We start from the raw sequence: 17627 nt of genomic DNA on the forward strand, positions 1-17627 counted from the left end.
ATGTGTCTGAGCTCTTTTGAGACTCTAAAACTCTCTTTAAATAAATTCACAAGCTTATTAGAGATGGTGAAAATGATGTCAAGTGTACCCTACTTGTGCATCCGCGCGAACAATATGACTAAAAGAACTTGGAATGATGCAATATACATTACATAGGATTTATCAGTATGTATATAAACTTTTTTTTTATCTACAAAAGTTAAGAAAACTGATATAACAAGTCTTCCAGTAAATGAAAGGTAGACTCTTGTGATTCTGTGTATTCACATTGTATTATTCACTAATGTCTAAATCATTCATCTTTATTTACTTTAACGCTTTCAGATCAGCTTGCATAAGCATAAAACAAAAAATGCTCACTTTAGTTTAAATAATGTAGTAAATGTGTGTGTGTAGTTTTGTGTCTCGTTTAAAAGTCTTGATGCATTGGCCAGGAATCGAACCTGGGCCTCCCGGCCCCCGCGTGGCAGGCGAGAATTCTACCACTGAACCACCAATGCTTACATAGGAATGTTACTTGGGGCCCCTCGGTTTCTTCATGACTCTGCATGAATCATAAATCTTTTTTGCTTTCCAGTCACGTTTTGTTTCTTTTGCACTTCTACAGTTTTTGAAACTTTCTTTACTAAACAAACTTGGCTTTCAGAATAAGATTAAGGAACTGGCTGTGGCTTAGATGCATATGACCATGGGATCACCCAGGTCTTTAAGACACAGGCAAGCATTGGTGGTTCAGTGGTAGAATTCTCGCCTGCCACGCGGGAGGCCTGGGTTCGATTCCCGGCTAATGCAACCTGTGCTTTTCTTTGTGTTGTTAAAAATTGTAGTTTTGCATCAAACTTTGTCAGACCACTCAAAATAATAATAACAAACAAATTTTGTTTTTTCTTAAGCAATCGTGTCCGCCTTTATTTTATTATTTTGTGACAGTGATTCTGATGTGGCTTAACCTAACTTTTTCAGGCAATAACTCCTGGTCAATAACAGAGACGAATGGGGCGCTTGTACAGGGAGGATATGGCCACAGCAGCGTCTTTGACAGCACTTCACATTCCATATATGTTCATGGAGGATACAAAGCCCTCCCTGCCAACAAATATGGCCTAGTGGATCACTTATACCGCTATCAGGTCCAAACACGCACCTGGTGAGTATTTAAACATGGTAATTTTTGTACATTAAAAGTGTGTACGACTGTATATTTTTATGACTAACCACCCTATAATTTTTGGCATCTCAAAAAAACAAAAACATTTATTATTTCCATTCAGAAACACATTAGATCTTTCACAACTCAGCAGAAATCACATCTTTACTAATGTGATGATTGTGCCGATCAAGACCGTTTGACATGGCTGAAATATGAGTATGTACAAATAAGCTGGTGGAGACAATAGAAATAATGTCAGGTTATCTCAGGAGGATGGGTACAATTTAAGGGTGAGTCTTTAGAGCTTTAGTCCAAGAGGAATAAAATAAAATGAAGGTTTTGTTTTCTGGCTCCTTCTAACCACTCAAAGAAACAGATTGTTTATGAATACAGTCATTTAGGATAGTTTCTCATGAGAGTCACAATGCTTTTGGCCTAAATATGAACTTAGGGTGACCATCTTGCGTGGCAGGTATTAAGGTTTCATCTACAGTACCAGCAATGCTTATATGATCAATTCTTGTAGAGTGTTGGTACACAAACAAGAAGCAGGGTTAGAAGTTAATTTTAGGTATTTCTCGCATTCTTCCATTTTCCGACTCAAAACTACTTCACTTAAAAGCTGTTGGATTGCCTTGCACAAAGCAAGCTTTTGTATCTATATGATGTCTCCTGTGCTTGCAGATGGAAAATTTTTTTAAATGCATGTCCAATGTTTTTTTGCCTCTCTGTTTTGCTGTTTTTCATTGGCCTAACAGTGAAACCTGTCTTTAAAAGCTCTCTTACCCTTTGAGGATATCATGCTCAAACACATACACAAACCTGGCTGTGCATTTTTCACTCTTTGGCTTCTGAATGACAAAGCAAGTGAAAGATATACACAATGCATCAAACAGAGCGCTGCTTACAGTCTGTATGAGTGTTGAGAGTTGGGCTGAACGGATGCAGAGTGACAAATTAATTTTTAAAACACACAAACACAATAATGGTGAAGGTAAGATGACACATTAATTGAGAGATATATGTGACCCTGGCTGTTTTCTACATAAAATCACCCTATTTGTACAGATCATTTTGTGAAAATGAGCCTATATCTTTAATATAGCTGCAAGCAGCGATACCGAGGTCAAGCCAAAAAGGGCACAGAATGAAGTATTGGTGATGACTCTCATGATCTTAGATCTAAGTTTTCAGTAGATTACAGCAAAAATAGCAATTTTTCGTATTTTGAGACCACTAGGTGGCCCTGTGCCGAAACAATGGATTTTGACTCAGGTCATGCTTGTGATGACACCCACCAAATTTGGTGTAAATACGATAAAGCGCTCCGGAGATATAGCCTCAAATATTTTTACCACTAGGGGGTGCTGAAAAGTTTACAAGGGCTTTCAGAACATGTCGCTGAAGAACCATACCAAGTTTCGTAACGATACGCCATTGCCTTTGTGAAATACTGAACTTAATGAAAAAAAATGGCCGAAACCCAAAATGGCCGAAACCCAAAATGGCCGACCAAAAATCGTTTGGTATCGTTTGACTCGGCATGCCTCAAGGAATCTAACAACACCACCTTCATGGTTTTAAACTCAAGTTTACAGTAGTTATAAGCAAAAATAAAAAAATTTCTTGTGACCACTAGGTGGCACTGTGACGAAAAGTTGCACGCACCTTCAGTTCATGACTGTTATTACATATACCAAATCTCATGACAATATGCAACATTTTTGCGAAGATAAAGCCTTAAATCCATTTCAGCGTGCTCGCCATCATATTCGTTGATGCGCTGTACGATAACTGATTGGTCTATCAAAAAACTTTTCATAACTTTTTGTCTGGAGTGTCTCTAGATGGTGCGTACCAAAATTCAGGCCAATCAAAACAATCGCTGTAGGAGGAGTTCGAAAAAGTTGGTATGCCATGTAATTCAAAATGGCGGACAGGAAGTAGGTTCAACTTTGACATTTTTGGTATCGTCGGACTCGGCATGAGCCAACGACTCAATAGAGTGAAGTCTAACGACAGTATGACAATTGAATCAAATGTTTTAAAATTTTTTTTATTTTTTTACATTTCTTGACCACTAGGTGGCGCCAGCCTAAAGGTTTGCAGGTGCTTTCAGAACATGTCGCTAACATGTTTCGTAGCTATACGCCATTGCGTTTGTGAAATACTGAACTTGATAAGAAAATTTAAAATGGACGACACCCAAAATGGCCGAGTGAAAACCTTTTGATATTGTTTGACTCGGCATGCCTCAAGGAATCTAACAATAGCACTTTCATAATTTTGGACTCAAGTTTGCAGTCGTTATAAGCAAAAATAGCAATTTTTCAAATCTCGTGGACACTAGGTGGCCCTGAAACAAAACTGTGCACATACCCTCAGGTCATGACTGCCATCAAAACTACCAAGTGTCGTGTCAATACGCCTAACTTTTGCGAAGATACAGCCTCAAATCTGTTTTTTCACGCTCTTCGTAAAACGTTGACGCTGTACGGAAACGGATTGGCGAATCAACACAAATTTCATAACTTTTTGCCGTGAGTGTCTCTAGATGCTACACAACAATTTTTACGCAAATTGGACAAAATCTGTAGGACGAGTTTGAAAATGTAGGTTTTACGAACAATTCAAAATATCTGAAAAATTTGCATGACAGAAAATGATGTCATATGACGTTCATTTTTTTTCTACCACATCTTTTCCTTCCCTTCGCCTCTCTAGTAATGTGCTTGGAAACAGAGTTCTGTGAACAGCCAGCCTCTTTTGCAATGACCTTTTGTGTCTTGGTCTCCTTGTGCAAGGTGTCAGTGGTCGTCTTTTGGACATCTGTCAAGTCAGCAGTCTTCCCCATGATTGTGTAGCTTACAGAACTAGACTGAGAGACCATTTAAAGGCCTTTGCAGGTGTTTTAAATTAATTTGCTTATTAGAGTATGGCACCAGGTGTCTTCAAAATTGAACCTTTTCACAATATTCTAATTTTCTGAGACACTGAATTTGGGATTTCTTTAGTTGTCAGTTATAATCATCAAAATTAAAAGAAATAAACATTTGAAATAAATCAGTCTGTGTACATAATGAATGAATATAATATACACATTTTACTTTTTGAATGGAATTAGAGAAATAAATCAACTTTTTGATGATATTCTAATTATATGACCAGCACATGTATATGTGCACAATCTGCGTGTGTGTGGGTAGATAATGGTGCAGCATTAGTGATGGCATCCATCTGCGTATCTGACCTACCCTGTGGAGATTGACCTTCAGGCCAACTGTTTCATCCCGTAAGCTTAACATGCACGCACACAGTGCATTACAATAGCCAATGGCTTGTGTTTTTACCTCTCCAGGTTTATTCTGAAGCAAAGCGGTCTGGCAAGATATCTTCACTCTGCTGTGCTGATCAGTGGAGTTCTGCTGGTGTTCGGGGGAAACACTCATAATGACACCTCGCTCAGCAATGGGGCCAAGTGCTTCTTCCCCGACTTCCTCTCCTATGACATTGGTATGGACCACCTGCAATCTCACTTTTTTGGTTTCTTACACAAATACTTTTTAAAGGTGAAGTGTGGGATTGAAAAGATATATTTAACGCAAAATAAAAAATGGACATACCAAAAAATACTAAAAGCATTTTGCAGTATTGCCAATATAGAAATCTGGACTATATGTTTTCAATTCACACTTCACGTTTAATTTATACACTTCACATATAATGAAGCTTAATAGCATATTTTGTATCTATAAAACAAAAAATAAAAGATGTGTTTGCTATCTGCCTTACCACAGCACTGCGGTTTTATTAAGTGTGTGTTGATAGACTCATATTTCACAGCATATACAGTATGGATATGAGTATGAATGGACCCAGTGTCATGTTCTGAAAAATCAGATGGCATGCACTCTCAGCAATACAGTTACTATAAATTGTTTCACTCAAACTGCTGACAGTTCATTATTGAAAGCTGATAAGCCAGTGCACATCTACTGGAGTCATAATAAAAACTCCCAGAAAATTGCTGATGTAAATGAGACGGGATGTGATGGGTACATGTGTGGTGTCTGTAATCTGATCTTTAGTGATATCCTCACGGAAGACCTCCCAGGGCAGATCCCCTAAATAGTCTGCATGCCATCCCGCATCGCTCTCACTTTCTGTTTTTAAAAGGGAGTGTCTGTGGCTCTGTTGCAAAATCTATGATGCCTATATATGCAACATTTTAAGGCAAAATAGACACACATCAGATGTGAATACTGTTCCAAAACTGCATAATTTTGCTGTATTTTAAAATGCATAATTTAGTTCCATACATTCTTTACAGTACATGCAAATGCAGTCCCAGAATGCACTGTGCCAACCCAAGTCAGTATGATTATAGAAATTACATATATTCATAATTAATTTAAAACTGAAAACATTCTTTAATTCTGCATTCTGTAACTTTTTTTGTTAAAAATAAATACATATATTAATCAAGTACATAAGCCATCAGTCAACATTTAAAATGTAAAGCTTATAACAGTGATTTATAAGTTAAGCTGTCAGGTCGGATTTTGTGGGACAATATCAGTTGATAAAGTAAGCCGCAATTTTATTTTTCAAACAGAGATGGCGATATAGAGACCAAAGTTACGGAGTGTCCAACACAATCATATGACCACATTTGTACGTTTTTGTGCATTTTCCTATTTATAATATTTGTACGTATTTGTACAATTCACTTCGTATGAATTAGTACAAATCAGCCTACTCGAAAAATAAACAAATTTGTACAAATTCCTCCGGCTGGATTGCGCCATTAATTAAATTGAATTAAAATGACTTTTTACTTGTGTATTTCTGAGTTCAATTTTTTATATTCTAATAAGATTATCAGGTTTTTATTTTAGCAAAAACTACAAACCATGAAATAAGTGAGCCTGATCTGTGTAAAAACATACTACCCTCTGTAGCCATAAAGATAATTTACACATCTATAAGTATACACACAGTTGAAAGGGTAAACCTAACTTTTCAAATATCCTCAGCATGACCTTTCTCAAGGCAAGACCTATGATGGATTACTTCTGAAACCTTTGACCTCTGTTAGGAACTAGTGTAATGTGTGACCGTGGGCATCTGTCAGGTGCAGGTTGTCGAGGGGGGTGTTAAAGGTGTTTATGATGGTATCTGCATGGTACACATTTAATTTTTGTACTCACTGGGTGGTGCTGTGTAGCAGTGCTTTTTTAAAAGTATTGGTGTGAATTTTGCTTTGTTTTTTTTGCTTGTGGGCTTTGCAAGTTCACAAAACTTTCTTCTGCAGAGTTAGGCACTATAAACGCTGATGGCACTTTAAATAATAGTTAATAATGGGGCGATGCAGCGAACAAAGAGCGTACGTCATGTTCTACATTGCAGTTATCCTGAAATATTAAACACCAATTAAAATACACAACATATTTCAGCCCCTCCCTGGAGACCAGCGATGACTTTTACGGTGGTTGTTGTTACGGCTGTGGTTTGCATTGTCCTAGTTGATTGTGGGGCATACAATATCGGTTTACTGCGACCATTGGCAACTTTGTGAGATGTCTCTGCTGTGACTGTTAGGCGATATAAGGGACATCCCTGAGTGATTTAAAGTTTACTATTCAGTGCTGACAGTAATATTTAGCAATCATTAAATCCACATATAAAGCAGTTGAATGCCAGTGAGCCAGATGGCTTTCTGCTCTTTTATGAATATGTGTTTTGACTCTCTTATAAAGTATCTTGAGGTGAAGGGGAGGGGGGTGAATCCAAGGGAGGGGGAGAAAATTAAGACCGCAAGAGGAGAACGTGTGAGAACTGAGGAAAGGTGCAGTGCAAGCCAAGTACAGCTGCATTACGCTCATAGTAGTTTTAAATGATCCGTGAAAATTAAGACACAGGCAAATTGACAGCAGACGTGATGTTTAATGTGAAAGAGGGGATAAAGTCTATGACCGATAGTTGGAGGCACATTTAGCTCCTGAAATTTTTTTCTTCTTAATAAACATTTAATAATTACATTTATTTTATATATTTTTTACAACATTATTTTATAAAAATGTATTTATAAAATTCTTTTAATATCTTCTGAGTTAAACTAGGCTTTTTTGTTAACTGAAACTATGAAGGGAAATAAATATCATTTAAAAGAGGCTTCTTGTGTAGTCTTGTAAATCTTTGGTTTAAGCCCCATCTATTTCTGGCAGATACAATTAATTTTGAGATTGTTACAGTTAGGGGTGGGCGATATGACCAAAATCTTCTATCACGATAGGATTAATTTTATATCATGATAACGATATGTATCACGGTAGAGTTTTTTTATGTTTTAATAAGGTTTAAATCTTTAATACCATAGGAATGTTCATAATTCTCACAAAAAACATATACAAGCATAGAAAGAAGATAAAAAACAAACAAAACTCAAGCTCTCTGAAGATAAACAGTCAATGATATAAGAATGATAATAAATTATTATGCATGTATGTATAGGCCTATATATATTTTTATTTAAGGTAGAAAAGTGATTTAATCAGGAGCAGTTAGAGATTTTCTCTCAATGCTGTTTGATTAACACGAGTGACAGACAGGAGCAAAATTAGGTAACTTCCCCTTTAAGACCAAAGTCCATATCCAATACACTGTCACACATGCGCTTTCTCTTTTAGCTGTTTACTTTCTCTTAAGACCTAACTGGTCGTGTTTATGAGGATGCTTGCAAAGACGGGAATTTTGACGTATGCATGTATTTAAGGCCAATAAAGCGGGAAAAATGCTCACGAGCTTAATGAGCAGCGGTCGCGCGACTTGCGCGCTCCTCACAGACAGAAAAAGCAGCGGCTGCGCGACTTGTCCGCTCCTGACACACAGAAAGAACGCACGCATACAGATCTGTTGTCTGTGTATCAATGGCTTAAAATAACTTGTTTTAAAACTGCAGTGCTTAAATACGTGTACAAACGTTACGTTTTCGCGACCACGCGCACAGGAGCGTGACGTGGGCACGTAACCCCGATAGAAACGATAGCCCAAAATCTCTACCGGTTGACAAATTTCTACCGGTTAATTATGTCTACCGGTTTATCGCCCACCCCTAGTTACAGTGGTAAATACAGTTTTGAAAACTGGCTTTTAGCAGAAAACCTGTCTTATTTACAATCCATCTTCTATCCAGTTTACATTATGTTTATATACATTTATGCACTTGGTAGATGCTTTTATCCAAATCGACAATACATTCAAGCCATAGACGGTTTCATCAGACACACTCACAATATCAAGGTTATGCACCTGGTCCGAAGTTATGTCTGGCTGGTGTGCAAAGAGAGGTTTGGCAGCTAGGCAATAATTTAAGGATCAAGCTAACATTGTATACATTAATTTTACACCGTAACGTTAGCTCAGAGTAGTAGTTGATCCTCAGCTATGTTTTGAACTAAGTTGATTTACTTGTTATTTATTTAGCTTGTTATTAGAAATAATCTACTTGTTATTGATTCTTTGCTGAAGTCTACCAGAAGTTTGGCCCACAAAAGCCGCTAATGTTGTTGCCGCTGAAACCATCTATACATTTTTATTAGTATGTGTGTTGCCGACACAATACTCTACCATTAGAACTACACATATACACCATTCTTGGCGTTTACAGTGGTATGAAAAAGTGTTGGCCTCCTTCCTAATTTTTTATGTTTTTGCATGTTGGGGGGGGGCTTGTTTAATGTTTAAAATGGTGTAAATGTAAGCCAATCACATAATGTTTGGTTATGACGTGTGTTATGCGCCGGCACAGCCGCATCGAACTTCTGCTGTAAACACGTATGATGCGAAAACAAATTCATAGAGCTAAATACGGAGTGAACATGGCTGTGAATGACTTTTGCAGATTATGTGAAGTAAATCGGGCCAGAGCTAGTTGAACACTATCGTTACGGTGTCTTTCCACTCACGTCTAAGTGGAGGAACCCGCTCACTTCTCCAAAACTCAAAAACTCTTCCACCAGACAGCCCTAACCATAATGTAAATTAATTAAAAATTTCTTACCTTATTTTCTTGTTAATCAGGAACGTCACCAAAGAATGATTGCCCACGCATCCTCCAACATTAACTGTGAACAATGAAATTCCCCTCCATGATTTTTCGATCATTGTGCACGCCACAGAGACTGTGTTGCTGCTGATCCTCCATGAGAGCAACCAAGAAGGAAACAATCACAACTATCCCTTGCCTGCCTCACTAACAATCGGAAAAAGTTGATAAATTAAACTTTTCCCAAAACCTGTTGGGAGTAGGGCAACTACATCATCTCCATTCAAAATATTAAACAAACACTTTTCTTGTTCGGGCTTCAGTTGGCAAATGCCGGGAATATTCTCCACAACAGAGCGAATAGCATTCTGTGTCTCCATGTCCGCTGTAAACTACAACCTTAGATTCGGCGCTTAGCGTCTACGTCACGACTCTCAGCCTGCTCTCTGTTCGTTAATGGGGCCGGCCGTTTTGAGGTCGGAGGACAGCAGTCAGAATGTGAGATATCTTAGACTAAGTACAGAAGGGAAATTAAATTGAGCGGAAGTACGAAGTCTCACGTAGTCAGGCTACACTTTAATGTTTCAGATCATGACACAAGTTGAAATATTAATAAAAAAGATAACACAAGTAAATGCAACTAATGCAGTTTTTTTAATGAAGATTATTATTTTGAAGGGAAACAAATCCAAACCTACATTGCCCTTTGTGAAAAAGTGCTTACGCCCCCCTGCCGCCCAGTACCGTTAAACATAACTTAACTGTGGTTTATCACACGTGAGTTCAGTTTCTCTAGCCACACCCAGGCCTGCTTACCGCCACACCTGTTCGCAATCAAGAAATGACTTCAAAGGACCTGTCTGACAGAGTAAAGTAGGCCAAAAGATCCTCAAAAGCTACACATCATGTTGAGATCCAAAGAAATTCAGGAATAAATGAGAAAGTAATTAAGATCTATCAGTCTGGAAAAGGTATTAAAGCAACACTAAAGAATTTTTGCTATTTGCTCCCCCTACAGGTTGGAATCGGAATTGTCCATTACCACTGTCGTAAATAATTAAGCCCTACTTTTCTTTTCTTTGCCTCCTCCGAAATGAAACCCTTCCTTTTCTTTGACGGCTCCGCCATGATGACAATTAAAAAGCTGCATGAACGCTAGGTAATGGTATCTTTCTTTTATATGTACCTGCCGAGTATGCTCCACTGCCATAAAGCAAGTTTTTGTAATTTTCACTCGAACTACAGGACCACGACCTGACGGTTGGAAACTTCTTTAGTGCGGTTTTGGCCGATAGAGGGCTGCAAAGCGAATGTGAAAGTGCCATTCACCCTGTTTCTGTAATGTGATTGACTTTGGCTGGGTTTGAACCCGGGTCTCTGGTGTTCTAAGCGTGGCGTGTTATCTGCTGAGCTAACTCCCAGACAGTGGAACCCAAATGCAGAATAGCAATGAGTTGAGAGACTTCAGTTTCCAGAAAATAAAAATAGTCTTTACTTGAGAAATCAAGGAACAAAGTACAAAAAAAACTAGGATAGCAGAGCTTCCGTAAAACAGTGAAACACAAAATAGACACAAGGGTCAAAAAAGATACAAGATACAAACTATTATCTGGAGATCTGTAGCCTGGGGTACAATGGCTCAAGACTGAACAAGATGGCAAAGAACAAGCACTCTTATAAAGGGCAAGTCACAGGTGAAAGAAATCAAGGCTAATGAGGAAAGAACAATCACACACAATATTGCAATCAGCAGGCGTGGTGAGCACTGAGCTTGGGGTTACAGTGCCATCTGGAGATGAGGAGGGTGTCCAACAAGGAAGCTTTAATGGGGCGCCCCCTGCAGGCCAGGAGTGGAACAACAGCCCAAAGATTGAATCTTTACAGGAGCCCCTTCCCTAGGAATGGCACCTGACTAAGTTCTGATGACTTCTAAGTGTTTTCTTTAGCTTGGCGAAACTCTGAGATGAGAACTGGGTCAAGAATGTCTCGAGCGGGAACCCAGCACCGTTCTTCTGGGCCAAAGCCCTCCCAATCCACCAGATATTGAGGCCTCCCACGAACCCTTCGGGAATCCATCAGCCTACGGACTGTATAGACCGGTTGGCCATCAATGAGGCGGGGTACTGGGGCAGGTTTCCTAGCTGGGGACAGAGTAGAGCAAACAACAGGTTTTAAACGAGAAACATGAAATGTGGGATGAATCTTCATGGACCTGGGAAGAAGGAGTCGATAGGAAACAGGGTTAATCTTCTTCAGGATCTTGAAAGGGCCAATGTACGGTGGGGCCAGCTTGCGTGACTCCTCCCGCAATGGAAGATCTCTGGTTGAGAGCCATACTCTTTGTCCTGGGCAAAGCATAGGTCCAGCCCTTCTGTGTCGGTCTGCCTGCCTCCGTTGTTGTTTGGCAGCCCTCAGTAAGGCACAACGTGCTCTCTGCCAGGAACGTCGGCAATGGCGAAGCAGCTGAGTGGCTGCTGGGACATCAACCTCTGTCCTGTCCAGGAAATATAGGGGGAGGGAAACCATTCTGACACTCAAAAGGAGACATACCTAGTGAGTAGGGGGGGCACGGTTCATTAAAAAAATCAGAACCGTTCGGTTAGCTTGTCACGGTTCGGAGCGCGTGTGTGCCGTACGGTTCAACGGTTCATGGCATGCGCAATGTAGCCTCATGCCCTGTATGTGACCCCAGATAGCGTGTTTCCCTTTCGCGAATAACGCGAAAGAAGAGGTGACTGCTGTGGAGAGTGAGTGCTGCCGGTCATGTTACGTGTAGAAATGGCAAGAGGGAGAGAAAAGGAAGTCTGCCCGGAGTTGGAGGATGCCCCAGCGTCGTATAAGTTTGGTGTGTGGAAACATTTTTTATTTCATGTTACCTATGATGACAGCGGAAATAAAACAATATATTGAACTGCAGGCTATGGGTTGAATGTGTTCGAGCAGCCACAGGAGACAGCCTTCTCTCCGACCATTTAATCTGAGGTACTGAACACAATGTTTTACGTCTTTTCGTATTCAGCGCTATTTTTAGCCTTTCATTGATAAAACGAAAGCGGCTGATTTCCGCGTAGTTTCATTTTGCTACCGTGTGAAAGTTGCGCGATCTTATTTCATAAACTGCCCCTTAAAGTAATCAGGACAGAAGTGGTCAAAAGTGGACAAAAGAGACGGATTTAAATATAACAGGTGTAAACGTTATGTTTCTCTCTCATCCATATATACTCTCTGCAGTAAAAAAGCAGCCTCTCAGTAATAAATCTTAGAGCTACAGTGAAGTTGGCTATTTTTTTAAATGCAAGTTATCTTTGTGTGCTAAAAAGGCACATAAGTTCATGTAGATGGCAATACACATTCTCTTTTTTTGCCAAATAAATGAAAAGCATGTTGAAATCATCAATGTCTTCCCTCTTGCTGTATCAAAATCTCACCTTGCTTTCCTCAGGGATGATCCCAATAATGTGCTTAAAGTCAAATTCAGTTTGTGCATGATTACATGATATAACTTTTTTAATACTGTATCCTAAATTATGGATAATTAATACATTAATAAGATAATACATTTCTGGAGTGTTAAAAATCAAAAGGAAAAATAACAACAAGAACCGTACTGAACCGAGAACCGTGACCATAGAACCGTGATACGAACCGAACCGAGGGTTTTGTGAACCGTGCCACCCCTACTAGTGAGGAATGGTAAAGGGTATTATGTGCAAATTCAGCCCACATTAAATGAGAGCTCCATGTGGATTGGTTGTCTGCAACCAAGCACCTCAGTGTCTTCTCAATTTCTTGATTTACCCTCTCTGTCTGGCCATTTGACTGGGGATGGAAGCCAGAGGACAGGCTGGTGGAAGATCCGATGAGTAGTCCGAATGCCTTCCAGAACCGGGAAGTAAACTGCGGACCTCGATTAGAAACCATGTCATTGGGAAAGCTGTGGATTCTGAACACGTGCCTCATAGTTCTGCAGTCTGGCTAGCAGTGGGAAGCTTGGGCAAAGGCAAAAAGTGACAATTCTTAGAAAATCTGTCCACTACTACAAGGATTACCGTATTTCCTTGAGACTGAGGTAAGCCTGTGATGAAGTCCAAGGAAATGTGGGACCAAGGACGTTTTGGAATGGGCAGTGGGTGCAGCAGGCCATGAGGGTGGGTCCTTGGCTCCTTATTCTGGGCACAGACGGAGCATGCAGCCACAAAGGCCCGACTGTCCCTCCACAATCCAGGCCACCAGAATTTTCTCTGGATGAGCTTGCATGTCTTCGTATTCCCAGGGTGTCCAGAAGGGAGGGAGGCATGAGCCCACTGCAAGACCTTAGAAAGTAGGGGGTTAGGAACAAAAAGACACCCTGGGGGGCATTACCTGGGCCTGGTTGCTGCTGTTGGGCCTTCCTAACTGCTGTCGCAATATCCCATTGGATAGGTGCAACCACTCTGGAAGTAGGGAGAATAAACTCTGGATAGCTTTGTACTTCTGGTGGTTCAAACTGCCTTGAGAGCGCATCTGGCTTGAGATTCTTAGAACCTGGGCGATAGGAGAGAGTAAAGTTAAATCGATTGAAAAAAAGGGCCCAGCGGGCTTGTCGGGCATTCAATCTCTTTGCCTGCTGGATATAAGTGAGGTTCTTGTGGTCAGTCCAGATTAGGAATGGTTGTTTGGCCCCCTTCAGCCAGTGCCTCCACTCTTCTAAGGCCAGCTTGATAGCCAGTAGTTCCCGGTTCCCAATATCATAGTTCCTCTGCATTGGGGTAAGCTGACGAGAGAAGAAAGCACATGGGTGAAGCTTGTTATCACACTTACTTCTCTGTGACAAGACGGCTCCTATTCCCACATCTGAGGCTTCCACCTCCAACACAAAAGGAAGCTCTGGGTCAGGGAGGGTTAGAATTGGGGCAGATGTAAAGAGTCGCTTTAGCCTGTTGAAGGCGTGATCTGCTCTGTTAGTCCACACAAATGGCTTAGCTGACTTCCTGGTCACTGCGGATAAAGGCTTGGCCACAGAACTAAAGTCTCTAATAAATCTTCTGTAAAAGTTAGAAAAGCCCAGGAAGCGCTGTACCTGTTTCACTGAAGTTGGTCGAGGCCAATCCAAAACAGCCTGTATCTTGCCTGGGTCCATTTGAAGGTTGCCCTTAGATACTGTAAAGCCCAGGAAGGAAACTTCTGAAACATGAAACTCGCTCTTTTCCAACTTTACATAGAGCCTATGTTTCAGTAGCTGGGCCAGGACCTGTCTGACCTGCTGAACATGCTCTTGATAATTGTGGGAAAAAATCAAAATATCATCCAGGTAGACAAACACAGATGTATTCAGCATATCTCTTAGAACATCATTAATAAATGCTTGGAAGACGGCTGGTGCATTGACTAGGCCAAATGGCATTACCTGGTACTCGTAGTGGCCAGTCGGGGTGTTGAACGCTGTCTTCCACTCGTCCCCCTCACGAATTCTAACCAAGTGGTAAGCATTACGAAGGTCAAGTTTCGAGAAGATCGTGGCCCCTTGCAGGATCTCAAAGGCTGTGGACATAAGAGGGTGAGGATACCCGTTCTTTATGGTTATAGGGGCGGTTTCCCGGACCAGGATTATCTTAATCCAGGACTAGGCCTTAGTTTAATTAGGAAATATAACTAGTTTTAACAAACATGCCTCACTAAAAACATTACCTGTGTGCATTTTGAAGTAAAACAAAGGGCACTGTTTTATTTTAAGATATGTAAGTGCAAGTTGTTTTCAGTTTGGAGAGCTCTTAAAAGTGTTTAAATCTAGGACTAGTCTAAGTCTAGGACTAGTCTAATCCCTGTCCGGGAAACCGCCCCATAAGGTTCAAGCCCCGATAGTCTATGCAGGGTCGGAGGCCCCCGTCCTTCTTTTCCACAAAGAAAAACCCAGCCCCTGCAAATGAAGTAGATGCACGGATGAACCCGCTGTCTAGGGCCTCCTTGAGGTACTTGTCCATGGCGACTCTCTCAGGGCCAGAGATGGAATAGAGCCTTCCACGTGGTGGACTAGTACCAGGCAGTAATTCAATAGAGCAGTCATATGCTCTATGCGGGGGCAGAGTGGCAGCTTGGGTTTACTAAAGACTTCCTGGAGGTCTGCATATTCCTGGGGAACTCGAGATAACTCAGGACAGGGAGCAAGTGGCTGGGTCTTTACAGGCACCATTTTGGGAACGGCCATGACTTCTGTAAATACGGTCTGGGAAACAGATGCAGATCTCCCCTTAGGGACGTCTGGTGAGGGCTCTGGAAATATCTCTAATGGCTAAGAAGGGTGACAGAAGGTGTTATCTGACACTAGGCAGTCAGCTCCCCAGGTTCTAACCATCTCTCTGGCCCAGTCAATGTGTGGGTTGTGTAAGGTCAGCCAAGGGAAACCGATGATAAGAGGAAGCTTTGGAGAGTTAATCAGAAAGAACTGTATCCATTCCCGGTGTTGCCCCACCTGTAGCTGCAGAGGAGGGGTACATTGACTGACCTCTCCTGATCCCAGAGGACTGCCAATCGACTGCTGTAATGTTAAGGGGTCTTTGGAGCATTGTTGGCTGAATAGCAAACCTCTTGGCCATCTCAAAGTCCATAAAACTCCCAGCAGCCCCAGAGTCAACAAAGGCACAGGTTGGATGATGGTGGTTGCCCTGGGTGACAGTAGCCTGGATGGTCAACCCTGTGGGTGCTGAGCAGGGGATAGATTCTAATCTCGCCCTGGCCCCCCTCCTCCTGGGCGAGAGTTGGCTTTTCCCGATAACTCTGGACAAGCAAGGCGAAAGTGACCTGGTTTGCCACAGTAGAGGCAACACTTCTCTCTCATCCGTCGTTTGCGCTCAGTCTGGGATATTCGGGTTCCACCCAGCTGCATGGGTTCTTCAGGGGCACTAAGAGATGAAGGCAACTTAACAGCACTGGCAGACTCAAAAATTCTAGTCTCTCGTTGATGCTCCTGCTGGCGTTCCCTGAGCCGATGATCCACCCGGATTGCCACATCAATGAGAGCCTCGAGGTCCGGCGCCGGGTCACGGAAGGCTAGCTCATCCTTGATCTCTGGAGATAGAGCATGGTGAAATGTAGCCCTCAATGCTTTCTGATCCCACCCACTCTCTGAGGCAAGAGTTCAAAACTCTATAGCAAACTCAGCTGCACTTCGGGTACCTTGAGAGATTGAGCAGGCGGTGATCCACATCCCCCCTACTGGCCGGATGGTGAAAAACTCTTCATCTCAGAAATGAAGTCATGGCAGTTGGTGGTTACTGGAGATCCCTGATCCCACAGGGCAGATGCCCAGTCCAAGGCTTTACCAGTTAGGAGGGTAATAATGTAAGCTACCTGACTATTCTCAGTAGGAAAGCTGCTGGGTTGTAGCTGAAAGGCCAGGGTACATTGGGTAATGAAACCTCTGCATCTCTCTGGAGTGCCGTCGAATCTCTCGGGTGGTGGTAGCTTGGGCTCTGATGGGAATGATAACATGGGTCTGCTGGGAAGATCAGGGGGTGATTGGGATGCTTGGGGCAAGAAGGTTTGAGACTGGAGATTCAAAATATGAATAATCTCTGATAGGGCCTGATCATGTCGCTGAATGGTTGCTGCTTGATCTGAGAGGGCTGTCAGAATATGATCTACATTGGAGGAGGGTGATGGTTGTTCTGCTGGGCTCCCTTCCATGGTTCAGTCTTGCTGTAATGTGATTGACTTTGGCTGGGTTTGAACACGGGTCTCTGGTGTTCCAAGCGTGGCGTGTTATCTGCTGAGCTAACTCCCAGACAGTGGAACCCAAAAGCAGAAGACCAATGAGTCGAGAGACTTCAGTTTCCAGAAAATAAAAATAGTCTTTACTTGAGAAATCAAGGAACAAAGTACAAAAAAACTAGGATAGCAGAGCTTCCGTAAAACAGTGAAACACAAAAAAGACACAAGGGTAAAAAAAGGTACAAGATACAAACTATTATCTGGAGATCTGTAGCCTGGGGTACAATGGCTCAAGACTGAACAAGATGGCAAAGAACAAGCACTCTTATAAAGGGCAAAACACAGGTGAAAGATATCAAGGCTAATGAGGAAAGAACAATCACACACAATATTGCAATCAGCAGGCGTGGTGAGCGCTGAGCTTGGGGTTACAGTGCCATCTGGAGATGAGGAGGGTGTCCAACAAGGAAGCTTTAATGGGGCGCCCCCTGCAGGCCAGGAGTGGAACAACAGCCCAAAGATTGAATCTTTACAGTTTCGAGTGTATGAACGACTGAAACTTTTTTGGAAACGTTATTTTAAAATAAAAAAACTATTTGGTGTTGCTTTAAAAGGCATTTCTAAAGTTTGGGACTCCAGCAAACCATAGTAAGAGCTATTATCCACAAATGGCAAAAACATGGAACAGTGGTGAACCTTCACAGAAGTGGCCGGCCAACCACAATTACCCCAAGAGCGCAGCGA

General features: G+C 41.7%; 2 protein-coding genes and 1 non-coding gene across 4 annotated transcripts in view; 2 read left to right on the plus strand and 1 right to left on the minus strand.

Annotated features, from left to right (window-relative positions):
- Window positions 1–17627, minus strand: part of LOC129416763 (hyaluronan-binding protein 2) — a 304383-nt gene that overhangs the window by 53012 nt on the left and 233744 nt on the right. The gene's annotated exons all lie outside the window — the stretch shown is intronic.
- The window catches only part of LOC141349179 (attractin-like protein 1), a 226123-nt gene that overhangs the window by 38456 nt on the left and 170040 nt on the right, over window positions 1–17627 (plus strand). For both annotated transcript variants that reach the window (XM_073873146.1, XM_073873147.1), the window contains exons 9-10: window positions 964–1147; window positions 4509–4663. In XM_073873146.1, coding sequence (XP_073729247.1) covers window positions 964–1147; window positions 4509–4663 — 339 coding nt within the window. The remainder of the gene's footprint in view (window positions 1–963; window positions 1148–4508; window positions 4664–17627) is intronic.
- trnag-gcc (transfer RNA glycine (anticodon GCC)) lies at window positions 722–792 on the plus strand. The gene has a single exon. It is a non-coding gene; the product is annotated as a tRNA-Gly (tRNA).

This window comes from Misgurnus anguillicaudatus, chromosome 11, assembly GCF_027580225.2.
Source record: "Misgurnus anguillicaudatus chromosome 11, ASM2758022v2, whole genome shotgun sequence".
NCBI lineage: Eukaryota > Metazoa > Chordata > Actinopteri > Cypriniformes > Cobitidae > Misgurnus > Misgurnus anguillicaudatus.